This window comes from Acinonyx jubatus, chromosome C2 (assembly GCF_027475565.1).
Source record: "Acinonyx jubatus isolate Ajub_Pintada_27869175 chromosome C2, VMU_Ajub_asm_v1.0, whole genome shotgun sequence".
NCBI classification, from domain to species: Eukaryota; Metazoa; Chordata; class Mammalia; order Carnivora; family Felidae; genus Acinonyx; species Acinonyx jubatus.
Genome location: NC_069384.1, coordinates 125,806,090 through 125,833,064, shown reverse-complemented (window position 1 = coordinate 125,833,064; position 26,975 = coordinate 125,806,090). Strand labels below are relative to the sequence as shown.

The window sequence follows — 26,975 nt, the reverse complement described above, 5'->3', positions numbered from 1 at the left end:
TCCATTTTTGCTGACTGGAGTCCTTGTCTTCCTGTGGTGGTATAGTCTCTACTGATTCCTGAGGTTCCCCTGTGGGTCTCTATGAACATGTGAAGAATTATTTAATGTACTTCTTTAGAAGCTGAATCAGTGCTGCCTGGGTGTTCATCCCAAGGACTGGTCTCCATGAGTGCCAAAGCATATGCCCAGGGTCTCACCACTTCCCCCTAAAAACATTCCCGTTTGCTTCTGCCATGAACTCTTTCTCTCTGGCCAGGCTCCCTCTGCAGATCAACTCATGCAAATAGAAATCTGGGCCTCAAGCTTCCCACTTCAGGAGACATACCCTGTAAATCCATCCAGCCCTTGGATAAGGTCACCTACACGGATGGTAGGCCAAAGAGCAGATGCTCAGAATGCCAATGTGGGGCTGTCCTCCTTGCTATACAGCACCTCCCCTGTCCACCTTTCAAGACTTATCTTCCAACCACCTAACGTGATGTGCTTGAACGAATAGGACCAATCCCAGGAATAAATAGCAATGTCCCAACGCTTTCAGTCTGCACACTGTAGATCCTCACTTCACTCTGCTTACCCATGTCCTGAGTTCATCTCATTAAAATCACACCTCACCGGTTTTTCTCTCCCATCTCTGGTCCAGCTAGCTCTGGAGATAGGCACACCTTCCTTGCCCCTGTGGCCCCACCACAATCTCCCCACCTTATCCAGAGTGGGGATGAATGCTAGGCTTGCCTGTATGTGTCACCACATTCTTTTATGTGGTTCTGTGCTCTTATGCCCCCAGTGTAGAGCACTAGGGTCAGACCAGAAATTGCCAAATCAAGGCCACACTTGTCTGTAGTGGTCAGGCCCCAGAGCAGCTCAAGGATGCATGATCCAGCCCCTGGTCCTGGCCTATGGGAGCAAGCACTTGGTGAGGGACCTGGAGGCCAGGCTGGGCTGCAACACAGTACTAGGCAAAACAAGTGTAAATAAACCTATTATTTTATTGAGCCTCATTATATATTTGATTTATTGTGTGCCAGGGAAGTACTGTATGAAAAAGTCAATTTGTTGGCTTTTATAATCTCATTAGGGTTTCCTTTTAAAGCATTCTAATTGGAGGTGCCATCTGTTCTCTTAAAAAGGCATCACACATCGCCACAGTAAATAATTTTTCAGATACAAGGAGCATATCTGGAACTGTTGAGGCCAGGCTTGGCCTTGCACTATAGCCCTGGGGACCCTGACTGGTTCCTCAAGTGGAGCAAGGCAGCCAGGCACGGGCCCAGCCTGGGACAGGCCAGGGTGGGGAGGGTGCAGGTACTGGTTTACTTTCACAAGTGTGGTTCTCCATCTGTCCAATCAGGAAACAATTACCGCTCACCGGGACCCAGTGAGGACCCAGGTAAGGGGTAGCTCTGTCCCTCAGTGGGCATCTGCAGGGTCTAGGTGGGTGTTGGGGAAAGGGGTCAGTGTTGGGAGTGTCCAGGAGCCCAGGCCTCGAAGTCTGGAAAGGCCTCAGGCTTGTCCTGTTGCCATCATCTTTAAAGGAGATTCTGTCATCAGTCATACTCATTCACTGACGATATTGAAATATTTTTAAAACCTTATGATTTAAAATGTGTTCTTTTACAAAGCTAAAATACCTGTAGTGCATTAAAATGTGTATTTTTAATAAATCCGGTTAGTCTTCTGGGACTGGAATTTATTCTAAATTAATCTAAATGTTTAGAGTGCATGATAGCCTTTGTAGCCTTGTGTGGGCATTTCTTCATTTTCTTTTTAATCTCCTGGATAAGCCTAGGACCCCCTTGACATTTGAGAGTCCCCTGGCATCCCTGTGTGTTCAGCATTGTCCTTGACAAGGTTCATGGACTCAGCAGGGATTTGGATGCACCCCAAGGCAGTGCCACGGGGGCTAGTGTGAGCTCTGACTGAAGTCCAAGGAAGGGGCCCCCTGGGCCCGACTGTGATGATGTTACTGTTGCTGCTCTGGGGACACCCACTTCCCTTCTTCCTTCTTCATTGTGCTCACACCTCTTCCAGGATTAAGCAAAATAGTTTTATAGTCTTTGGCACAATGCCTGGTTCATAGTAAACTCTCAGTCGATGTTAGAACATGCTTTGGTTATATCCCTGGAAAGTGTGAAGATTACAGCAGATATGGAAGCTTCCAGCATGATAGAGTTCTAAAAATAAAAGTGACGTTCCCAGGGAGGGTCCAGGTTGATACGGTCTCTGGGCATCACAGCAGAATCCACTGTGTGGCCCCAGACCACTTGGCCTGAGGGTGCTGATGAAAACAAGTGAGGTTATGGCCACCAGAACCAGATGTACTGTGGGAGAAGGAGGGAGGTACAGACCGAGCATCCCAGACTTCAGGTGCTCTTAGGAGGCTGAGAAGCTGGGCAGGAGTGATGGCCAACAAGATTGCCTTCAGTCTTCAGGGAGCAGAGCCCATTGAGTCCTCAGGGTCAGACATGCTTCTTTTCACAGGAGGGTCTGATGGCATGGCAGGCGTGACACAGTCAGCAGAGATGGGGAGCATCCAAGAACGCATGGGGAAGTGCACAGCAGTGTGAAACCAAGCACCAAAATGCACATCTTTGGTTTTAAATAATTTCTAGTTTACTGGGGGATGAAATGGAAAGGAGGAATTTATGAGGCAGGTAAAAATAGATAATTATGCCTTATAAAATTGCTGTCTGTGGAAAACTATGCAGAAGGACTGGTGTAAAAATTACTACCTTGTTACATTTCTGACCACCAAACCCTTTTTCTTTTTCTTTTTTTTAAAATTTAATTTATTTTTTATTTTTTTCAACATCTAATTATATTTTATTTTATTTTTTATATGAAATTTATTGTCAAATTGGTTTCCAAACCAAACCCTTTTTCTGTCACCCACGTGGAAGAAACTTTGATGGATCACAGAGACAAGCTAGTGCCTATCGTGTTTCTTTATTTTTTCTTCAAATGTAGTGGGTTTCCCTCTGCAGTTTTGATCATAGAAATGTAATAAAGAAGGGGCTTCAGAGATCATTGTCTTGTTCTCTGGGTCCTTCTGCTGTCCCCTCACGTAAACCCTCTGGGGTCCCCTGGACACCACCCTGACCTCCCTCCTGACTCACATGGAGAGACTGGGAAGTGAGTGGTGAAGCAGGGGTTCTCGGTGTGGCTCCCAGGGGCGTGCCCTGGTGCCCAATACAGCCATGTGAGCAGGGACTTCTCATCATCAGAACCAGGCATGATGGAACCCACAGCAGGAGCTTGGGAGAATAACATGACCGATGTCATTGAAGCCCCAGGATGGAAGCTCAGGTCTCTCTGCCTCCAATGCCATGAACTCACATGCAGTGAGAGCTAAAATTTGGTAGCTCTTAGGAGGTCGCTGCAGATGTCCATGACAGTAATCCACTCTTGAATTGACCTATAGGGAAGGATAGGAGTCCAGTCTTCCCTCACCCATCTCTGTACACTCCAGTTTCTCTTCCTTAAGCTTCTGCTTTCATTCTTTAAGGGCCTCCCCCTCTTTCATCCCAACCATCCCAGGGCAGCAGTGTGGTCCCCAAGGCACAGGGTTTATGCTCCTTGGACTGCCAAAAAGTGGCATTTCCCAGACCCTGGTCTTTCCAGGCAGGCTGAGGAGGAGTGTGCCAGGGACCAGAGGGTGGGAAGGGCATCGGGATGGCAGGAAAATAAGGCAGTCCTCTGCAGCCAGGCATGATGGCCTTCAGGGCATTGTGAAAAGTCTGTAAGGACATAGGCTCATAAACTTTATTCTACCAATCTTGAGTCCTGCTGGGCTACACTCCACAAGATCACCTGTAATGGTTTATTCTTTACCGCAGTGGTATTTAAATATTTATTTTTGAGAGAGAGAGAGAGAGAGAGAGAGAGAGAGAGAGAGAGAGAGAGAGAGAACAAGTGGGAAAGGGGCAGAGAGAGAGGGAGACACAGAATTGGAAGCAGGCTCCAGGCTCTGAGCTGTTAGCACAGAGCCCAACTTGGGGCTTGAACCTACAAATCATGGGATCATGACCTGAACTAAAGTCAGACACTTAACTGACTGAGCCACCCAGAAGCTCCCCAGCAGTGGTATTTAAATGCAGTTCCTGGGCACGGAGCCTCAACATCACCTAGGAACTGGCTGGAGATTAAGAGTCTCAGCCCCTCCCTAGACCTACTGGATGAGAAACTCAATGGATTGGGTGGTGGGGAGGCAGTGATCTTAGTTTTAACAAGCCCTCTAGGTGATTCCGAAGCATTCTAAATTTTGAGAACATTGCTTTAAAATTAGGTTGAGTTTCTCTGTCCTCTGCTTAATGGCTCCTGGGGGAGAAAGGCCACTGAGTGAATTTCTGCAGGCCGAAACCACAGGGCCTGCCCCTCCCCATTAGTGTCCCATGTCCCAGGCTGGAGAAAGACAGAGACTGCAGATACCTGTTTGGGGAAGAGCAGGGGTGGGGTGTGATATGAGAGTGAATGTGGGAGTGGGCGTCAGTGGTTGTGTTTCAAGGGAAGGTTTCACTGGTTCTCAGCACACCCCCACCTGTCCTGGCTTGGTTGTCTACGCCTTTCTCACTCTGGGGTGGTTGAAGCAGTGTGGAGGCCTCCAGCGCAGCATCAGCTAGGGCTGCAGGCATGATGGGAAACAGAAGTGGGTGGAGGTCAAGGAGCGTGGCCTGATTAGAGTGGGCTCGGGGAGGGCTGAGAGAGAAACTGAGGCAGAAGGAAAGTGAATGGTGGGGAACATTCACCTGAGCTCAGATGGAGAATTGGGTGGGGAGAGAATATAAATGGGTGATGGGCTCATTACTCGTCTGGTCTTCCACCCCACTCGGCAGGAAATAGGCCAAAAGGAAGTCTTTGGGGCTGCCACAGCAGACTGCCAGGGCAGGGAGCCCCCCCCCCCCCCCCCCCGGCCCAGGATCACAAACAAGCCACCTGAGTCAGTGATCCAGTTTCATGAATTGAGGACTGCTCGCTTGTCTACATGCCTGCTTTGAGGATGATCTTCAGAAGTGTTTACCTCTTTGAATGTAGGAGTTGCAACATATTGAAAGAGGGTTCCTTTACCTATGGCTTACCAGAGCTTTAGTAAGGGATACAGCGTGTATCCCATTCTGTAGGTAAAAGGCTGCTTGATTTTACTCTGATACATGATCCATGTTGCACGTAAAAAATATAATTTGTGTTTTTTAGAGGGAGGTAGACTGTTTTCCTTGAGATGGAATCTGGGCAGGGGTCATATATGAACAAGAGTCCTAGGACAAGACGTTTCTCCGGGTGCCTGGATTTGGCTGGTTCATCCATCTGGATGCAGATTTGAGGGACTGTGACAGCAAGCTAAAAACTATTTATAAATGTCACCGCTGTTTCAGGAAGGGTCAGTGCTGCCTGTGTAAACACACTTCCACACTTCTATCATCTACAATTTCCTTTCACAGTTGTTGACCCAAGTGGGTATAACCCTTAGGAGGCTTTGGATAGCTCTAAGTTTTAAGCTGACAGCCAGGGACACGCTACATTTCTGCTGAGGCATTTTATCATGAGGGCGTTTGGAGTTACAGATGGTTAACATTCAGAGCAGCCTTCTAGGTCCTGCCACCCAAATTCTTCCTCAGTGTCAGCCTCTCTCTCCAGCAACCCTGAATATTGTGATGACAGACAGCTGATATGTTTTGCGAGACAGTTCTATTCCATTGCCAGGCAGCCATCATCCATCACTGAGGAATCTTCTGGCCCCTGAGTTGGGTACTGCCTTCCTCCTCCCCTCACCCTTGGTCCACCATTGAGGACCAATGTTCTGCAGGCCAGCAGTTGTAGTGTTTAAGAATGAGTTCCTCATATTTCCTGAATCACCTACCTTAGGCTAAACACCTGTTATATTATCTATTCCCCAAGACACGTGATTTCCTGAACTCCACCACCCTAGCTGGCCTTTTCTGAATCTCTCACATTTATCAATAAAACTCTCAAGATGTGGTAGCCAGAATGAAACATGTGACCCTCACCCCAGAGCACGGTTCAGTGGAAAAGTGATGGATCTTCTCCTCCTGGGGCTGGGATACTGTTGATTGCTCACTGTGGTTCCAGTCCCCATGCCTTAGATCCTACCAGACTTTTGGCCACTAAACATCCAGTGGTTTTGTTTGTCCCTTCAGGAAATGCTACCCATTTGTGTCTTTTCTGTACTGACGAATGTGACTTCAGAAATTTTGTCTTGTGGAGTTAGTTAGGCGTAGTGCTCTTTCAAGTCTAGATTATTTTGAATACTGATTTTTGTCATCTTTGAAATGAGAAGTATTAGCATAATTGTTAGGACTGTCGGCTCTGGAATCTGTGCCTGAGTTCAAGTCCTTCTTTGCTGCTTGCCGGCTGTGTGATATGGGGCAAGTGACAGGGCTTCACTGTGTCCTCATTTGCTCATCCATAAAATGGGTAGAGTATTGGTGTCTGCCCACTGTATCGTCAGGGGTATTACATGTCATAATACTATTTAGAACGCTGTTTGGCATACAGGAAGCACCCAGTGAAAGTAAGCGATTTCATCTTATGACTGTTGTTAGAGTCACTCACCCTACTTTGATGCCATTTTCAAAGCAGCTGAAACCTAAGCACTGACATTATCACTTAGCTAACATTTCCTCCTTTGGTCCACAAGTATTTGTGTACTTTCTTTCAGTTATCATGGTTGAAATCTAGGCATGCTCTCTATACTCTTTTTCTCCATAGGCTCATAAACATTTGGAAAAAGAAACAATGTCATTTGGCCTGACTTATACTTAGAGACACGTGCCGGTTCTTGTCCCTCTTTGCTTGAGGCCCACAAAGCACCGGTTTAACTGTGAAGTTTCAGAAGGAGGAGGTGACTGAGGTAAAATGTAATCTGTTCTCTTCTCTCTTTTGAAAATGTGGAATGAAACTGTCCACCCCATGGTTCTAGGACCCCATTGTGTCATGAATGCTCCTTGGCAGTCTTCAAGCAATGGCTCTGATGCCAAATTTGCAAGCTCCAGTCCCAGGTGGGGCTGGTCTGGGATGCATGCTGGAGCTTAATAGTAGCTAGAGCTCGTGTTTCTTAAATCTTCCCTGCTCCGGTTCTCCACCTCAGAGGGGAAGACCATCAGAAATAGGTGACTCTGCAGACTTTGTCCTCTGCCACCACCTCACCTCATCCCCAGGAAGGAAGGATGATGCCTTGCTTTGCACACACTGAATATTCTACACCAGTTAGAGCTATTCAGGTATAGGACTGCCTCTGTCCACTGGACTGGGAGCTCTTTGACATGCTAATCTGATTTCTTTTACCCTCTCCATGACCTTATACAGTAGGTACCCATCACAGTTGAGTGTTAAGAGTCCTGCTGTTGGAATCAGGTAGCCCAGGATTGACTCTTGGCTCCACCCTTCCCTTGCAGCATGGCCTTGGGTAGATTATCTAACCTCTCTGAACCTGTGTTTCTTTTTCATAAAAGGAAGCTATAGTTTGTTATTGTACCCACTCTGATAATGAATGTAAAATACCTCAGTACTCAAAGACATATGGGAAGTGCTCCGTAAATGATTGTCATTGTTTTGGTTGTTATGAATAAGGATAAGAGGTGAGTCAGGGTCATATCTAAGTTGCCTAATCCAAAATAAGAACAAAATAAAAGTGTGGGGGAAATGGGAATTTTGGAGCAAATATTCCTGGAGATCCATTCTTGGTTGGCTGAATTGTGACATCATCGCCCCCTGTGTCCACCCCATCATAATGTGATCACAAATCTGTGTATCATTTATGTAGACCATCTTGGTCCCCAGCTCCTCACAGGTCGTCTCCAGATGGCCTCCTGATTCCTCCAGTCTTCCCTCTTTCATCCATAGTATTCAGTATCAGACCCTGATCCAATTCTGACACCAAAAGGCCAAACCCACATGTCATGGTGGAGTCTGGGATGTATCTCACGCCTAGATCTCTGTCCAGTGCTGTCTCTACGGTCGCCATTCAAGATCACCACTGTCAGTTAGCCCTGGAACCCATATCAACCCACTCCACCCCCTTGCTACTGGCCATTGACCCTGATAGCCAGCTTCGGAATCTACCCTCAACTCCATAATGACAGGTGTCGGGGGGGGGGGGGTGGTCCCTGGCTCCACCCCCTCTTTCATTCCCTGACCCTCCAGTTGCCATATTGGAAACTTGGTAGCAGCCAATACTTTCTCAGTCCAGAACTGTGACCTTCCAGATTTCCTGGTTTGGTAACACATGTGAATGTGGCAAGGATACCAGAACCAAAGACCCACATACATCAGCATGGCTTCACTTGTGTTTGACAAAGACTGGGACACGAGGTGTCTTTGACTCTCTTCAAAGATTTAGAAGGAAGCCACTTTCAACTTAGTGTAAAGGTGGATTACAAACATTGTCCAGAGACCAAAAGCCTCCTGAGTAATTAGCAATCTCCCCCTAACGGAGGTGTGCAAGAGGGGTGCTTGTGAGGCCTGCCAAGGGGGCTCCTGAATTGCGTGGGAAGGTGGGCAAAGTGAACAAGAGTGGATCTCATAGTCAGTTTGTGTATGCCCATGCTCTCTGAACTACGTGTGGCATAAGACTGGGATGCCAGCGTTTTGTAGTGATTTATTTTGAAACTGTGTGTCTGGTCTTCTGAGAAACTTGGCACACAGTTGGCTGGAAAGTGCCCAGTCGGAGCCAGACACCTGAGAACTCTTATGATATGGGGTTGGCTGTGGGCTTAAAGGCTGGGCTCTCCAGTGGATAAATGATCATGAATGACTTTGCAGAGGAAGAGCAGGCTTCAGTCTGAGGTCAGCCTGTGGAAGGGCCAGGATTCCCTCCAGCCTGTGCCAGAGGCCACCCTCCATCCCACTCAGTCAAGAGTGCTCTAATTCTGAAGTCACATGAATGACTTATCTCAGAGGCAAAAGGGCAGAGGGCCAGAGGCTGCCTGGACACAAAGGCCCCTCTGTCATTCCGCCCCCTTCTGTAGAGAGAAGGTCAGGGCAGTGGTAATAGCAGTGTGCTGCCTTCCGCATGGCTCTGGGCTCAGACTTGCAGGAGATACCCAAGGTGACCTTTTGAGCATCTCCTCTGGGTCACCTCTGAGCTCTGTTCACCTTGGAAACGGGGACAAAGATGTTCGATGTTGCCGTCTGGAGTGAGGCCTTCATGGCATCTGTGTAGTGAGATGAAGCTTGGTATAGGTTGGCTCTGCTGGGCCAGGTGTACACAGAAGGTGGGTGGTTTGGTGGGGGCGAGTGGGCCGTGGGTGGTGGGAAGCACTGGGCACCGCCAAGCCCTGATGGTGCTCGGTGAGCACAGATGGAGGGCCGCTCAGTTCCCACATAGAGCACACTGTCTGCTGGCCAGTAAAGGGGAACTGTGAGTAAGGTGAGAATTTGCTCTGCTTGAGAGCGAAGGGCAGTGTTTGTGCCCATGTTCAGTGAAGAGGCTTGTGCTTGTGCCTGTTCCTGTGCCTGTGCCTGTAGCCCCTGCTCAGGACTTGGGGCCAAGGCCTCTTCTGAGGAGATGTCATATGCTGTGTCCCATGGCGCTCAACCATGCCGGCCACAAACGATTAGAGCGGGAACGCACGTGCATGAAAGACTGAGAAAATCGCTGACTCTGACTGAGGTCTTACCACATGTGAGGCAGGCACAGTGCTAAGCCCCTGACATGGATCTTCTCAGTCTCACAGAAGAGAAGATAGGTACTCCTGTTATTCCCAATTTATAGGTAAGAAAACAGAGGCCCAGAAGGGCTTACACATCAGTGAGTAGCCAGGCCTGATTTCACCCGGGCCTGACTGGCAAGATTCAGGTCTCTTTACCCTCAGTGCTAAGTTGCTTCCCTCAGGGAGGAAGATGCTCTGCCTCTGAGGCGGCATGGCACCAATCTAGTGACACCCCATTTCAGACAGTGAAGGATCACATTTCTTGGGCTGGGACTCATCATGTGATTTCTAGTGTCTGGGAAGCCTATGTTCTGTGAGACTGGGGAAGAGAGAATTGGGTGGGGGAGGCACCAGTGACTTCTGCTGTGTTACACAGCACCCCCCCCCCGCCCCCGGGTGGACATTCGGGCTAACTCCATCCTTTTCCTAATATAAACAATACTGCTGCAAAAATGTTCAGACATACCTTGGGGGCACATACGCTTGTATTTGTGCAGGAAATTCACCTGGAAATAGAATTGCTGGGTTGGTGGGCACATACACTCAGAAAGGCAATCAATATTACCTAAGTGCTCTCCCAAGGGACTCATCCCATTTACGCCCCTCATGTGCACCTTGCAGAATTCTCCACATACAGACCAGCTTTTACTTTTTGCCAATTTGACTGATCTCCTAGTATTTTTGAATAGTAGTTCCCTAATTATAAATTAGGGTGTACTTTTCATATGTTTCTTGACCAGTTTATTTGTCTTCTGGGAATTGACTGTTCATAACCCTTGCCCTTTTTCTATTTTAAAAAATTGATTTCTAGATGCCCACTAATTATACAGGGCATTCTCCCTCCCACCACCGCCCCAGCCCTCCACTTATTTTTAATTCTACTTATGGGTATAGTTTTTTGTGGGGGGAGGTTGTCATATTGACATTTTTATTTAAACCCAAACCTGACCATCTTTTTCCTTCTGGTTTTGGGGATTTGAATATTGACTTTTTGCCTGGGTTTGGTATATGTCCTCCTGCTCTAAGGTATAAAAACAGTCTCTGATATTTTCTATTAATAGTGTTTATGTTTAGCTCCTTCCTCCATCTGGAATTTATTTTTGTGTAAGATGTGATCCTGGTGTTCTTACATCTTATTAAAAATAACATCCCATCAACTCCACCTGAATTGTCCACATGTTAGTGAGATGCCCCTTTTATTATTTACTAAATGCCCGGTACATACTTACCTTTATTTTTTTCCTGTTGAGAGAATGTTCTGTTCTGGCATCACTTCTAAGCTGTTCTAAAGATGGTACCTTTATAAACGTTTCAATAACTTATAAATCAAACCCCTACCTTGCATTCGTCAAAAATACCTTGCCCATTCTCAAACACTTTTTTCTTCAAGATGAACTGTGAAATCAGCTTGGCGCATTTCATTAAGCAGTCCTATTAAATTGAGATTGGGGTTGTATTGAATATATAGATTGCTTCGGGAAGGTCTGTCATTTTTATGATATACCTCTCCATCCAGGAGCACAGTATTCAAGTCTACTTTTGTGCCCTTATGTGAAGTTTTATAGTTGTCTTAATACAAGTATTATTACACAGGACTTGTGAGGTATTTTATGGGGTTTGTGGCTATTGTGAGTAGGTACCTTTTTTTCATTATATTTCATTATATTTGAAAATAGGTTCTGGTTATTGTTAAGAGATGGCTCCTTAGTGGTGAGCTTCCATTGCTGGGAGAATAAACAGAGGCTCGGGTGCTTGGGTGGCTCAGTCAGTTAAGCATCTGTCTTCAACTCAGATCATGATCTTTCAGTTTGCAAGTTTGAGCCCTGCATCGGGCTCTCTGCTATCAGCACAGAACCTGCTTCAAATCCTGTCTCCCTCTCTCTGCCCCTCCCCCACTTGCATGTGCACTCTCTCTGTCTCTCTGTCTCTCTCTCTCTCTCCCTCTCCTCCCCCCTGCTCTCAAAAATAAAAATAATTAAAAAAAAAAAAAAGAGTCTGGCCAACCAGGTAGGGACTGTAGAGGGCATTCACCACCAGGGACACACCATGATCTCCAAGGTTTCTTCCTGTTCTGAGAATAAGTGTGTCTATAAAGTGTCAGAATAAGGATTTGATTTTGGATGACCTGTAACTTTCTGGGAGGAATACCTACTTTTCCAATTTCTCTTTTTGCTCCCTTGGCCTTGAATTGTTCTCTTTGGAACCTGGATCTTTTCTGTATACCTAGAGAGAGTCTCTTTGAGAACTGAATGAGATAATGCCTGGCAGATTCTTCTGTGTATTCCCAGGGAAAACCGAATGAATAATCCACGAATCTGGGAGTGCATCTCCACCAGCCTTGTCAGTCAGTGGTTTGTGTGGCTGTAGTACAGGTGCCCACCTCCCCTGCAGATTTTGGACCCCTCAGGGCATATGTCAGTGAATTTTTATACCATAATCTTATACACAGGGCATAGCACATAGTAGGATCTCAATAAACATGTCTAGCTCTATCAGTCACAGATCAATGAAAGATGAGGCTCAGAGAGTGTAAATGACCTGCGTAGGGTCACACTGTGGCAAAGCTGGCCCTCAGCCCCGATCTTTTTCCTTATGAGTCTGGTGTATCTCTCACCACTCCACAAGGCCACTGAGCCTCATTGCAGGGCTGGGAAAGAGGTCTTGAAGGCCATGTCTTTAAGATGACATATGCCCTATAGCTCTCCTGGACTTGAAGTATCTCCAAGAAATCTGCAGGAGAGAGTCATGTCAAAGTTTCCCTCTCTCTGGCCTCACCTTAGGTCACAAATAGAAGATTAAGCCTTGTATACCTCCCCACCCAGGCAGTGGTGGGAGACATTCCTACTGAAATACGCTGCCTCTCCAGGTACAGGCGTCTCAGACATCCTCCAGGGGTTCTGCAGCCTTGTAGAAATTAGACGCTTGGGCTTCAGCTCAGGCCAGGTAGAGGGGCCATCTTTTTTCCCAGAATGTGAAATCCACCCCCTCTCTCCCAGACAATTAGCTCCATTGAAGCAGGAGAAACAAGAAGTACTTTCTACAAACATTGCTGTTTGGTGAAATGTGTAACATTAGGTTCTCTGATGCTCCCGAAATCCCTCTCAGCAGGGTCCCTCCTTGTTTTGACTAATCATTTCTTCTATTACTAACTGTTATGATTAGGAGAATTGCCTGAATACAGGCCCAGTGTTTCCAAGACCCTAATGAGCAACACGTGCAGACTTGCTCAGCATAGTGCTGGAACCACGGCTGCTCTGTCTCTCTAGGGAAGCTACTGAAACAGCTCAGGAACAAGAGCCTCCTGCCATCCTGAGAGACCTATCCCCCCACCCCCGGCACCCGGATGCATTTGCATTACTCCTGCACCTTACACCCTTAGGTGCCTCCACCCTGGGTGGAAGAGTTGCTAAGGATGAGCTTTGAGAGTGGCCAGGCCTGGACTCAAGTCTTGATTTCATCACTCACCAGCCACATGACTTGAGCAAGCTACTTAATGTCTCTGAGCTACAGTTTCCTCATATGTAAAGTGGGGACAATAGTTCCTACCTTGTTGAATGTTGGGGAGATGGGATTTTATTAAGTAATATACCAAAATACCTAAGGTAGTACTTTGCATATAGGGTTTGTTATTAAAACAAATCTCAGAATTCCATATATAACTCTGCGAAATGGAAACCAAAGCTCTGCTCTTACAAATGATCCTTGTAGGAATCTACTCTAGGAAAACAACCGATATTAATCACTCAGTTAGTGTCATAAATCACACAAGTCCCACCAAATCAATGTCTTATCCTTCTGACGACCATGCAGATGGCATAGGTGTCTGTCCACTGGAAGCCTATGTCCCTGGGTTCATTTTAAACTGGTTCCAAAGGTGGCATAAAACTGTCTCTGGGAATATTGGGATCTAGGACTGTTAGGAAAAATAAAGCAACATGATTTCCCCAGGTTTCAACCACCTCTCATCCTTGTCCCAGGGAGAGTCTATATTTTGAGGGGAGCAACCAGGGTGCCTCACTTGCAATGGGACAGGCACCACTCAACTTTCTAGCCCTGCTGCCTCAGGCCTGCATCACAACCGCCTCTTTGGAAGGGACACCTCAGAACTTGACACATTACCATCTTCACATTAAGCAAAACAGTGTTCCAAATGTCTGGTGCTCATCACTCACAAATTGTAGATAGTCCTTGGTCTTTTTTTTTTTTTTTTGTAAGGATCTCCATAAAGTCCCTCTAAGTTTCTACTATTGAGTGGAGGTTGCCTCACTAGCCCATTTTGATGCCACTACTTTGCACCAGGTGTCTGATAAATTATTTGTGGTTTTCTGATCTGTCTTCAAACAGCCACCCCACATCCCCCAATAAGACTTGAAAACTCCGGCTGCCACTGGCTCCTATTATTGTGGTGTTATTGGTGCCTGACATAGAATCTTAGGAACTGCCCCACTGCTGTCCAAGGCACCTCTGTGAAGGGGGATGGGAGCACGCAGGCACATATCCCTCTCCAAAGTTCTGAACCAGCATGTTACAGGACATCACAACCCTTTCCTTTAGGACAGTGGGCATTTCTGTCCAGTCTCTCCCAGAAATTCTACACCTACTGCAGAAATGATGGGAGAGGAATTGGCATCCTCAGGATAGAAAGAGAGAGGGAGAGAGAGAGCTGAACTTAGGCTGGGGAGTGTCATAGCTATACATGGCACCTAAAAAAATAAAGAGAAGTTTCTTTGTTTGGTATTGTTTTTAAATAACCAAAGAAGGAACTACAACTGAATGTGGGTTCACATCACGTTTATTCGATAACTCTACTACATTTCTGATAATTGCAAAATTTCCCTCTTTTGGCTTATGTTACCTTCCAACCCAGCCTGCTTTTAACCCTCTATGCTGTATTGAGGGCAAAGACATAACAACCAGCCTGACCTGGTTTGCTGCATATTTTGCCTCCATAAAAGACCTCGTCATACCTCTACAGCTCTGTTTCCATGTCCGCCTCTGTTCCTAGACTTCTGTCTCTCTATAAAATCTCAAAGGACTTTCTCCTTTCTCCAGAAAGCTTCCCAATTATTCAGACATAGTTCCTTAAGTAGCTCTTTCATAGTGAGCAATAAGTAAAGAGATATCCCAATAGTACTGTCATTTTTTATAACCAATCCTCACCACCCCACCCATGTCTTCCTGGGCCCCACACCATGCTTTTTGCACCATCCCTACTCCTGGTGTCATTTTCTGATCTCCCTCTCCATCCCCTCTTAACCCTTAGCCCACATTAAAGTATGCAGTCAGTTTTCCAAACTACTGTCTTGACTCTGCTCAGCCACAAGAACATTATCTCTGCATTCTTTTGACTTACAATATTTAAGAATCTTGAGTATCACCTGTCCTTCTTGACCCATTCCCAGACTGTATCTCAATCCTTTCTCCTAAAAGAAGACTGAGTTGAGGATGTAGTTTGCTGTAGGGGTAAAGGATGTATTTCCCTGCCCATAGGGTGAGAGAGAACAAGCAAACCCAGATTCCATGTTAAAGCCAGACCACCTCTTGAGAGGCTAGGGAGCAGATATACAGGAGCACAAGAAAGTTAAAAAGAGCTGGAGACACAGCCCCATGCCCAAGATTAGGGCTCTCCTCCTTCCTGGATGTGTTTGCAGGGATTAGTGCCCTAAGGTGTATAGACTGGAGCACATAGCCTCCAAGTCTGTACATGTAGCTCCAACTGGTAGACAAGGCCCCAGACACCATCTCTGAATATTTTGTTCTGCACTGATCTTATCTTTTCCCAGACACCTATAACTCTTTGCGTCTGTATTACTTACTTTAATCCTTAATTGTATGTGTCCACAGATTCTAGGACCCATGGGTGTGGGGTCTTGCCTGACTAGAAAGCATCTGGGCTCCCCAGCATCATGGGCTGTGGCTTCCATAGCTTCATGGCTTTCACAGTGCCAGCACAGTTCTGGGCATGGGGTCTCTGCTCAATGAATGAGGGGCTGCACAAGATCAATCTTAATTGGATGAGTGGTTCAGGGCTCCAAATCATCTAATAATGGCAATACTAATTATAATAGCAACTGATATTTATGGAGTTCCTCTGTGTGCAGGCCACACAGCTAAACTCCTTAGGTATATTATCTCATTAAATCCTCAAAACTACCACTTTTCAGTTGAGAGAGTATTAAGGCTTAGAAGTTCACCATCTCAAGGGTCACCAACAAGAGAATATTTTTGAACTTGGTTGCTGTGAACATCTAGGGTGTTCACTGGTTAGTTTCAAGGAACTACGAACCCCTCAGAGTCTCTGAAAACCCATGTTTGTGTTTAAGTATTTGTCCATTTTTCTGGGAAAAATCTTTCTTTTTCGTCAAATCCTTCAAGCAGTTGTGCACACAACGTGGAGGATCCCATCTCTGGCCTGACGCAGAACAGTGCAATCTCAGCCTGCACATAGGGTCTCCCTGGAAAGCTTCACCTCATTGTGGTTGTCACCCTCACCAGCTCCCCATGGGGAGGGATGAAAGTATATAGATCCTGGCTGCAGCAAGGCACAGTTAGCTGGACCCTACCTGGTTGGCACCTTGGACCAGGCTGAAGTTCACATCTAAATTCTGAGACCAGGAAGTTGGCCTTATTAAGATTCCTGATAAAGGAATTGGCTTTCAGGGCTGACCTATCTTCAGAAGATTTTCCCTTTGATTACTCAGGAGTGCTCTTATTTCCAGCTTAATGCCTACAAATAAACTCACTCACCCTGTCTCTCCATTCTTTAAAAAAAAAAAAAAAAAAATTCATCCTGCCCAAATCACATTAAGAAGCAGGAGATTCTATCTCAGTATGGCAACACTTGGGCTAATCTTGTGTCTCTAGAAGGATCTTTTCTGTTTAACTCTTTGAGGTCCCAGTGCCAACTGTACTCACGCAGGCTGAGCCAACCTCTCAGGCACATTCTGGAAAACACAGAGCCCTATCCTTATGACCCAGGACCTACCATGCCCCTCCCACTTAAGCCAGCTCAGTGGTTTTCCCATATGTTAAAAGGACTGAGTCTCTTTAGCCCTTTTCACAGGAAGCTTTCATCAGTAGTAACCGTGGCAACAGATCAGAGAAGCTTCAAAAAGCCTGTCTGTATATAATTAAGAAAAATGAGGACATGGACGCAAGAGCAGGGAGCTTTAGACAAGGAGACTGTGGCTCTGAGCCCCTACCACTGCACGCACTGAGGCCTTTTGCTGACGGAGATGAAGAATTTTCTTCTCTTTCTGGCCTCCCCCTCAACTCCCCCTGCCTTTTGACATTTTTGTTTGGTTGCCTCAGTTGGCCTCCTTCCTGAGGATGTTGAGTGGAGCTCTGGTTCTGGACAGACACTCCCCACAGGGGTAAGGGCCTCAAGCCCAGGGAGTGCTGCCTGGAGGGGTAGAGGTGGCCTAGCACCTTTCTCTAGGGACATTTATTCAGAGGCCAGACATGCTGTGGTCAGACTCTCCCAAGTACAGGCAAGGCTGAGCAACCTGCTGGCAGGAACGTGCCCTTATCATTAGGCTGATGGAGCACAGACCAGGGACCATTGCCATTTTAGCTACCCAGAGACTGGCCCCTGGCTTGCCCTGCCCAGAGCAGGCCTCCTGGGAAAAGGGGCAGGAGCTAAGCATTGTTGGGAGGCAATCTTTTTTTTTTTTATTTCTTTAATGTTTAGTCATTTATTTTGAGAGAGAGAGAAAGAGCTTGAGCAGGGGAGCGGCAGAGATAGAGGGAGAGAGAGAATCCCTCTCTGTGCTGACAGCACAGAGCCTGATGTGGGTCTAGAACTCATGAACCATGAGATCATCACCTGAGCCAAAATCAAGAGTTGGATGCTTAGCCGACTGAGCCACCCAGGTACCCCATTGGGAAGCAGTCTTAACCTGGGGGCTATTTTATTTTATAGCACTTATTTTTATCTGAAGTCATCTCATTTATCTCCATGTTTCCTTCTTTCTTTCCTTTCTTTCCTTCTTCCTTCTGTCTGTTTTCTCTCACCAGAATGTAAGTAAGTTCCATGGGAGCAAAAGTTTGTCTATCTGGCCTTTCCCTAACCTCTGAGTGCCTAGAATTACACAGGAGTATTTGTTAAAGAAGTGAGTGAGTGAATGAATGAGTAGTGAACAGGATCCCAATCATTGTTTGTGGACCAGACTCGGGCCATCTCCACAGATGTGTACTGTGAGCCCAGGCACTCTGCTGGGCTCTGAAACAAGACACACCCCTACTCTTGAGGACATGGCGGGGAAGGACACACAGCAAGACATATTTGGGTTCTCCTAGCTTTCCTTGAAAGGAAAGGATTCAGATATACGCAGTTCTGGAATCAATAACCATGGGCCCTATAGGTCCCCATAGGTCCCCGTTCATGCCCCACAGATGCATTTGCTCTGGAAAGCAGCCATGAAAGAGAATGGTGCAGTAGTTGCTTTATATGAAGGCTGTGTCTAAATAAACATGAAAAAATCTTGTTGGAAACCTGCCACTTTTCTTCCTGAGCGGGGAGCAGGCACGGGGCAGCATCAAATGGGATCATCCCACCTGCCAGGGACACCACTGGATCAAGGGACAGGGAAGTCCTCTCCAAACCAGCTCCTCACTTGCCACCTTTATCTCACTAAAGCCTCTACCACTCAGGGCCACAAGCAGTCTTCCCTGTTACCACAACTGTATCCTCCCTCTGCCCCACAGCAGGGCATCTCATGCTGGGATAGGGTGATCTTAAGTTGTGAACCCTGAGCAGAGGTCAAAACCAAGTGTGAGGAGCCTCCCCTGAGCAAAGAGCTGGGGCATGTGAACGACGGAGATAAGCCAGCCACAAGCTCCCACCCACCAGGAAGCCACAGCGTGGTGAGTTCAACACAGAGGAAGAGATCATCACAGTGCAATAATGGAATCTGTGTTATCATCTAGAAATAGGCTTATGGAAGCCCAAGGGTGGGGGGTACGTGACTGCAGGCATCAGAGAAGCCTCCTGGTGGAATTGAGTGCTAGATCTTGGATGGTGAGCAGGAGTTCATCAAATGGATAAGGAGGAAAGGAATTGCAGACAGAAGAGAACACTGTGCAGAGGCTCAGGGGCATGAAGGGAGTTTAGTATGCACAGGAAATCACAGGAATCTTCCTACAGGCCACAGTATAAGGCCATTTGAGGGTCAAGTGACCAGGGATAAGATCATGAGTAAGACGACTACATGGGGACTTGAAGGATGTGGAAAGGAGTTAAACTTTTGGGCAGTTGCAGTTTGAGCAGGGGAACACTATGATCTCATGGGCATTTCAGAACCCACACTCTGGCAGAATAGAACGGACAGGAGGGGTGCAAAGCAGTGTGGGAGGATTCACAAGAAGGCTGTTGCTCTAGGGCAGGAAAGTCCACAGGGCCTGGAGTTCTACGGGGGTGAAGATATTGAGGAAGGGAACATTCTGAGGACAAAGAGGTGGGGCATCACCTCAGTGACTGAATGTGGGGGACACAGAAGATGTGACTGTCAGGGTCTGGCTGCTGGTCACGCAGGGTGTCAAACAAGGGAAGGACTGAATGGCGTTCTCTGCATTTGTCAGGTGGGATGCCACAAGAAAAGCAGTGACGGAGGGGGGGGGTGGGTAGTAACTGGACTGCACTTGCCCAAGCAAGGAGAGAGGAGGCCCTCCACTTTGGAAAGCTTGGCTGGAGGGCGAAGAAGAAAGGGCAGCCAACATAGATGCCAGTCGTGGTGCTTTAGCTTTTAAAATAGCAAAAATCTAATGGGAGTTTAAGTGGAGAAGGTGGAGCCAGGGGAGAAGGTGAAGATTAAGGTCATGGGAGAAGGGAGATAATGACATGGGGAGGCCTCCACAGGGTGGGAAGAATGGGTGGTCCCTCTCCTGGGCAGTACCTATCTCTGCTCTGCCAACCAAGGCTGCTTTCCAGTGATGGCATTCCAAAGCTTCAATAAGATAACATTGTTAAAGATTCCTTCCACACGTAGCAGAGAGCAAGTGCTGGATGAATGTATTTATGGTGAGTATGAGAGATGGTGGCCTGTGGCAGAGGCTAGGCTGTCTGCCGAGACAGGGAGCAGTGGCATTGACCACTGGGAGCTTGTGGTCCAAATCTCGTCAGTCTGAGCAAACAGACGTGTCCAAGACAGGCACTGGCCAATATGCACATTAACGAATAGTGCAGCGCAAGGTGAAGCTGGCCCGGCCGAGTAAGAACCCAGCAACGGCCATGCCAGCTACCCTCTCAGCACTAGCTGTGTGCTGATCCGAGAAGAGATGGATGTTTATCCCTGGGCAGATGGGTTGGGAATTCTTGAACGCTATTTGCAAGACTTCAGTAAAAATGCTTCATGAATCCTGCCCTGTCACAAGGCTGTATGAAAGTTGTGCTTTAGCTCAGGCCTAATGGGCTTTATATAGTACAGTACTGATTTTCTTTCACGTTTTAATAGAATCCGATTTAATATTTGCTTTCTGCTCTAGCTGCTTGCTGTTGACTGATTCAACACAGAATCCTTCCCTGGTGCCCCCCGACCTTGTTGTTATTCCCTCATTTTGTTTGTTGGCATTTGATTCCTGTCTTCAGCATGAACCACTTTACACATGTCTTCGTTCAGCTGGCGACAGTCACGTGTGTGAATTCTGAATGCATTACTATCCAGAGCGGCTGCTCCAGCAGACCCGCCATTCAGAAGGGGGGCTTCTGGGTGGGATTCATTTTCATCATTAGACATTGAGGACATGCAGTGCTTAGCTTGGGAACCTGAGGCTGTGATCTGTTCTGTTTCTGGGCAGGAGATTCTCAAAATGCCCAGCACCTTAGCTGTTAATTCAGAGATATGTTGCCTTCCTACAAAGGACTAGGTTTTCTAGAATTTAGTATTTAGCAAGGCATTTCAACCTTTGCCACAGTGTGAACACCATCTATAGACAGAGCTATCCAGAGGGAAGAGTCTGCCCTCCTTGACTCCCAATGAGTCTGGCTGGTTTGTAGGAGAGAGAGTCTGGTCAAATCTCCTGTTATCCATGAACAGATCTGATCATCAACCTTTGGAGTACCATACCAGTGTAAGGCCAGAGTGGGAAATGGCTTTTCCCTTAGTAGGGAAGGATAGCCGGTTTCACTAGCAGGCAGCATAAGGCTGTTGTTAAAGTGCATGAGCTTTGGAATCAGGCAGACAGGGGTCTCTACACTGGCTGCAGTTCTTATATACCACATGATCCACAGCCAGTCTCCATTCTCAGTTTTAGTTTCCCTTTCTATAAAATCGAATTAATTACTGTTTCTTCTCAGGTAATAAGTGTAAAGCAGCTAGCAGAATGTCTAGAACAAATCTCTATGTTCTTCTCATGTCATGGGGTAAAAAATGGTGGCTATATGAACCTCCCAGCCAACTTGGCTTCTTGTCTTCACCAAAGCTTGGGCACTGTGAATATTCATCTATCCAGGTGATCTGGCAGCCTGCCCGACAGAGAAATAGCCCCAGCATGTACACATCACGCAGACTCCAAATTGCATGAGGTTTTGTGCAAGATGCCAGGATATGTCGGAGCTTTTGATGGGTCACTCATGTCCCTCAACCCTTGAATTCTACACAAAGAAAAGACAGGAATCCAATAAGTGTCTACTATATATGTATAGCATACCCTAAAGCTGGCTAGAGGAAGTGGCTTGGTCCTGAAAACCAAAGAGCTTGAATCCAGATCCCTGCACCCTCGTCTCCTTTGGCACACACGATTGCCACTGTCCCCACTGGGATGACTGCGAGGGGAGTTTAGGCCAGGTTGTCATTTCTGTCCACCATATATTCTCAGAATGGATTGGAGCATGGAGATTTGGCCGTGACGGACTGAAGGTGATACATGTGTGTGATGGGAGGAGATACACCAAAGGCAGATGGAGAGAGGCAGGAGGAGGAAGCTTCTGCCTAGCCTCACTGGGCCCTTCTTTGTCTCCCTACAGGTGTCCCGTCAGGTCCCCGCAATGTCATCTCCATTGTCAATGAGACATCTATCATTCTGGAGTGGCATCCGCCAAGGGAGACAGGAGGGCGGGATGATGTGACCTACAACATCATCTGTAGAAAGTGCCGGGCAGACCGTCGGAGCTGCTCCCGCTGCGACGACAACGTGGAGTTTGTACCCAGGCAGCTGGGCCTGACCGAGTGCCGTGTCTCCATCAGCAGCCTGTGGGCCCACACCCCCTATACCTTCGACATCCAGGCCGTCAATGGAGTCTCCAGCAAGAGCCCCTTCCCCCCACAGCATGTCTCCGTCAACATCACCACGAACCAAGCCGGTGAGTCTGGAGGCATCTGTGCTCCTTCTGTCTGTCTGTGTGGCTGGCTCCCTATCCATCCCCATGAAGGAACGAAGCTTCAGTCACACCCATTCTGCTTTCAGGCCTCCTCCCAGGGGTGAGGGTGTCAGGCGATGGGCATTTGTGGCCGTGGAGGAAACATGGCAGAAAATAGTGTTTCACCTCTGAGAGTGAGTTGGATTCTGAGGGATATTTTCGTGCTCAGCACAAAAGCAAAGAGCGATATCCAGGCCAGCGTAGAACCCCCAGCTCTGCATCCAGCTGGGATTCAACAAATGCCTTTGGAAAGATAGATGGACGGACAGAAGGATGGGTGGTAGATGGACAGACAGATGGATGGGTGGAAACCCTGCACGATCTTGAGAACCCCGGTGCCGCTTTATCAGAAAACCCAATGAAGGAAGCTTCCCAGAAATCATGTGATAAAGTGAGGATTGCCTTCATAGATTATTTTTCAATTAAACTGTGTAATTCAAGAGTGCATTCTCCTGTATAGCTTGCCTAAATGAATGCTCCACTGTTAGAGAGACTTCAGGTAGTTGGCAGTAGATCACTCCTGACGGCCTGCACGTCCCTGAGGCGTGCACAGCTCACCAGATATTTCCTTCTCTTCTCTTTATTTCTGTATCTCTCACTCTTCTGACCTTTTCTCTGTATTGCTTTTTACACCTCTTGCAACAACCCATTCCTTTGTATGTCCGTTTAGCCAGTCCATTCAGGCACTCACTCACTCATTTATTTATTTACTCACTCATTATTAAGAGGTGGTTAGTTAGCGTCTGACGTGGGCCCAGCTGCGGATTAGACACTGTAAGGAGTACAGGAACAGACACCACCGTTCCTCCCACAAAACTCATTCACTGAAGAATTTGCAGGACGTAGACACAAAACACAAATCTGCGGCATGGTGTATTCTAAGCGTGTGTACCATACACATGCAGTAAATACCGAGGGAGTTAGAAATGAGCAGTCTCTCCCCTGGGGTGATGGTGCAAGACTGCAGAGGGAAAGTCTATAGGCAATAGGGGTCGTGGGCAATGGACTGTGATCTTATTTGGAATTATGGATTTTTTTCAATCAACAAATTCTAGAAGGACAGCTTGTTAGTGGAATAGCTGGAGCCAGGCACGTCTCTTTTCTCTCTCCCTGTGTGCAGCTCCCCTTTCTTAACCTCCTCTTCCCTATTCCGTCCTTGTCTGCTCCTCACCTCCCCATCCTCAGGCTCCTTCTGCCTCTTTCAATCCCAGGCATCCTTGATGGCAGATGATTCTTGGGTTTAAGCTGTCAGAACTCAGGAGAAAAAAAGGTGTTGTAGGAGAGCATGGCTGTCCAGATGGCTGCGTTGTTGCTGTGAACACGTGTGTGTTCGTGTATGCATGTTTGTATGTATGTGTATGGTCACGTGTTTGCATGCATGTGTGTGCCGTGAGAAAATAGGCGTGGAAGTGTGGAAGCCTCCAGCTGGTGACCACAGCCCCAGTGCTGTGGAGACAAAGGTTGTGACAGTCTGTCTTACCCAAAGAAAAGGGAATGGTAATTTCTATATCACGTTGAACACGGAACATGGGCAGCCTTTGTTAGCAGTGTTTCCCTTGGAGAGTTTAAGGCAGAAAACTGGCTGAAATATTTTAGTGTCCCAGCTTCGGGGACTAATAATCCTGCCAGGCTGTCATGTCATGCTGGGCTTGGCTGTCTGCTCTCTCTCTCTAAGAATGTGCGAACAAACCTGCCACTTATGGCGGTTTACTTTGATTCCTGCCCCTCCCTTTCCTTACCCTGCTATTCCCGAACCTGCCCATCTGCTTGTCTTGCCATCTGCACCTTCCCAGGCTGCAGAGGCGCTGAGGGACCAGGGCTCCTACAAGGGGCCTGGCATTGCCGGCATTCAAAGTATTTGTTTTGATCCTCACTCATTTTCTCCTCCACAAGCACATTTCTCATGGCCTTTGTTCCCCCTTTGGTGGGCCCTCTATTCCTAACCTTCCCTGATTTGGGGGTCCCAGCCCCATCCACATGTTCCAGTCTATGATTTCTTTTCGGGAATTCTGGAATTTGGGTGTCAGAAAGTTTATAATCAATAAGAGAAGGGTGCTTCTCAGTGGCATATGGTTGTTACAAAACAAATGACAAGGGGGCCCATGGGTCCTAATCTGTGGACTGTGGGGCCCTGAGGAACATGGTGCTTTCACACTACTTTGACAGATCCACATGTGAATGCAAATTATTTTCAACCAACAGATAACTCTTTTAAAAGATGAGATTTTTCAAAATAAACACTTGGGCCTGTTCCTCTGTGAGAGGCCTTTTATGGCATCATAAAAGCCGTATCACTCAGATCCAGTAAGGAACAGGGTAGATGGACCCATGCAAGTCCACAAATTATAACATGTCTAACGTCTTTCCAGGGACCCCTGAAATCTTCCGCTCTGGGTGAAGTCCAGGTCAGCCTCCCCACCCTGACCTCATGATAATGGCACGGCCCCTGCCACCCTTTCCTACTGTCTGGGTCATGAGTAGGTAGATAGAAGGTAAAGAATTTGACCCAGAGCTATCCTGGGATCAGTTATTAAATCAAATGATAAGTGCTATCAGGACCTATTCTGGGTCTAGAACTGCCCAAACTGAAATAGCTGGGGACCGTTGAATGGATCCTGATTGAGGAGTAGGTGAATAATTATTATCATAGCTTAACACCTCATGTTTGTTGGTTCATTTTGTTTTGTTTTTGAGTTGACAAAGAATTTTGTCATACATGGACTCATTTGATCCTCATAATTACCCATGACTTAGGCATTGTTCATATGTTTCCGATAAGGAAGAAGAAGCTTAAAGGGATTTGAGAATCTAGGATTAGAAGAGGGTTGGCAGGAAATCACCTCTGATTCTGCCTTCCTGTTTCCTTCCCTAAACAGTGGGCAGTCCCTCTGTGCATGGAGAAAGTTTTCAGAGCCAGCCAGTGCCCTCTGGCTCAAAAGAGCACCTCATTGTGCACCCTCTGTTACTCTTCCACAATTTTCTTTGTGACACAGAACCACAAAAGACTTTTCCCTGCCTCTGGATCAAGATGGAGATGAGTGTGTATTCGTTGAGGGATCCAAGGTGTCCCCCCATGGTGAATTGGATCTTGACAGTGGGTGTCAGTAAGGGTCACACAAGAGAAGGGTTTGGATAAGTTGGCTGCTCAGTGGTCTTGGACTTGATCTGAAGCCTGATGCTCATGATTATCAGACTCTATCCTGGGAGGCTGGTTGCTACTTTGGGCTGGTGCTTTCTTTTGTTGGGAGCTACAGACCACATCCATGGCTGGGCATGTAACTCTTACTATTCAGCAGACACAGAATTGCCATGCCCTCCTTTCTCAGGGCTGCCCAGGCACGCCACGCTGATGCTGCATCTGCTGCTATCATGAGCCCTGCCCAGTGGAAGCAGGCAGCTCATCCTAGCTGATTGAGGTATCTAATAAAAAGAACTGGTTGGCATCAGTCCATCAGAGGGAGTCACCATGAGGCTTTCCTTGACCCTCAGGGCTGTGGTCTAAGACCATAGGAGGTTTTATAATTGTCTTTTGGTACATAGCATACACAGAGACAAGCATCACTGAGGGAACACTGAAGGATCTCTTGGGTCCTGAGATGCAGAGGGCTTCCATATCCTTCCATAACAACCCCAGCCATGTCTATAGTCATGACTTCTCAAGGATCTCATATCACTTGGAGAGTATCAGGATCAGATCCTCACCCAGCCCATAGGCAGTGGCCGAGAACTACTATTTTGAGCACCTCCAGTGTGCCAAGCACCTACCAAGTTCTTTACAAAGTTGAGGTGGATCAGATGAAGAAACTAGGGTCAGAGTGCTTTCAGAATTTTCTCAGCACCTTATAGGCAGCAGGGATGTTTCTAGGTTTCAAACTCAGATTTGTGGCCATTTTATCCTCTGACTGATCAAAAATCGCATTATGGTGAGCCGGGTAAGTTGTAATCTCCCTCTAAGCCATTGCCACATAGCTAGGCCACTTCAGCTGTCAAAAAAAGTGTCCATCATCTTTGGTCAGGGTTGGTCATGAATTATGCAAGCTCAGATTTACGTGAGGTCTTCAGGGATGCAGCCTCGCACTGAATACAGCTGCCTTGAGTTTAAAATAGACCAGCTCAGGTGGAACTCTCTCTGTTCCAGTGGCCAAGCGATCTGCAGAGAGGTTGTTATCACCACTAACTCCTGCAGTCACTCTCTGGCACCTGGCCCCAGATTCAGACTGATGGCCGGATCATCTGGCTGTCAGAGAGAATTAAAGTGAATGACAAACTTTGCTTCTCTTTTCTGCCAACTAGATTCAGAGTGTCACAGTTGGGGAAGGGGACCTCAGAGGAAATCCTGGAAAAAGTAAATAAGACAAATCAGACTGGCACATCTTAAAAATCAACTTGCTGCAAAATAGAGTCAGTGAATTTAGGACCAACTAACCCAGAGAGAACAAACCCAAAGGCCCACGAGGCCTGTCTAGCAGTGGAGAGGAGCAAAACATGGCCAAGTGTCAGGCAGTAGGGAGTGGTGAGGACCACAGAGGACTGTAGAGGACGGGGCGAGCCTCTGCCCAGCTCCAGTAAGTGATGCCACACCCAGCAGTGCCAGAACTAATAAGCTGATAACCTAGATTTAAAATGCTGATAACTAATTAGAAAATTTTAAAGTACTTGAGAGCCAAACGTGTTGGCTGTGGTTTGTCACCTCCACCTCAGAGGGCTAATCTGACTTAGCCAAGCCTGGATGGCAAGTGTGCTGTGTTGGTCTAGCCCTTTTCCACCATGGGGCAGTCACCTGTCTCAGCTCCTGCGCTCAGTGTGGCAGAGGTGCAGGAGGGGACCCTGCACTTGGACCCTCTCTCTGCTTTTCACACGACTCAGGCAAGTTCACATCACTTGTATGAGTGATGACCCCTCCTTCCTCAGCTGTAAAATGTGAGTAATGACACCTGCTTCCGAGTGCTGTTGCGACA

The 26,975-nt window shown here is 47.2% G+C and overlaps 1 protein-coding gene across 3 annotated transcripts in view; it reads left to right on the top strand.

The window, feature by feature from the left end:
- EPHB1 (EPH receptor B1) overlaps positions 1-26,975 on the top strand; it is a 476,611-nt gene that overhangs the window by 334,512 nt on the left and 115,124 nt on the right. For all 3 annotated transcript variants that reach the window (XM_053221422.1, XM_027061797.2, XM_027061798.2), the window contains exon 5: positions 21,625-21,960. In XM_053221422.1, coding sequence (XP_053077397.1) covers positions 21,625-21,960 — 336 coding nt within the window. The remainder of the gene's footprint in view (positions 1-21,624; positions 21,961-26,975) is intronic.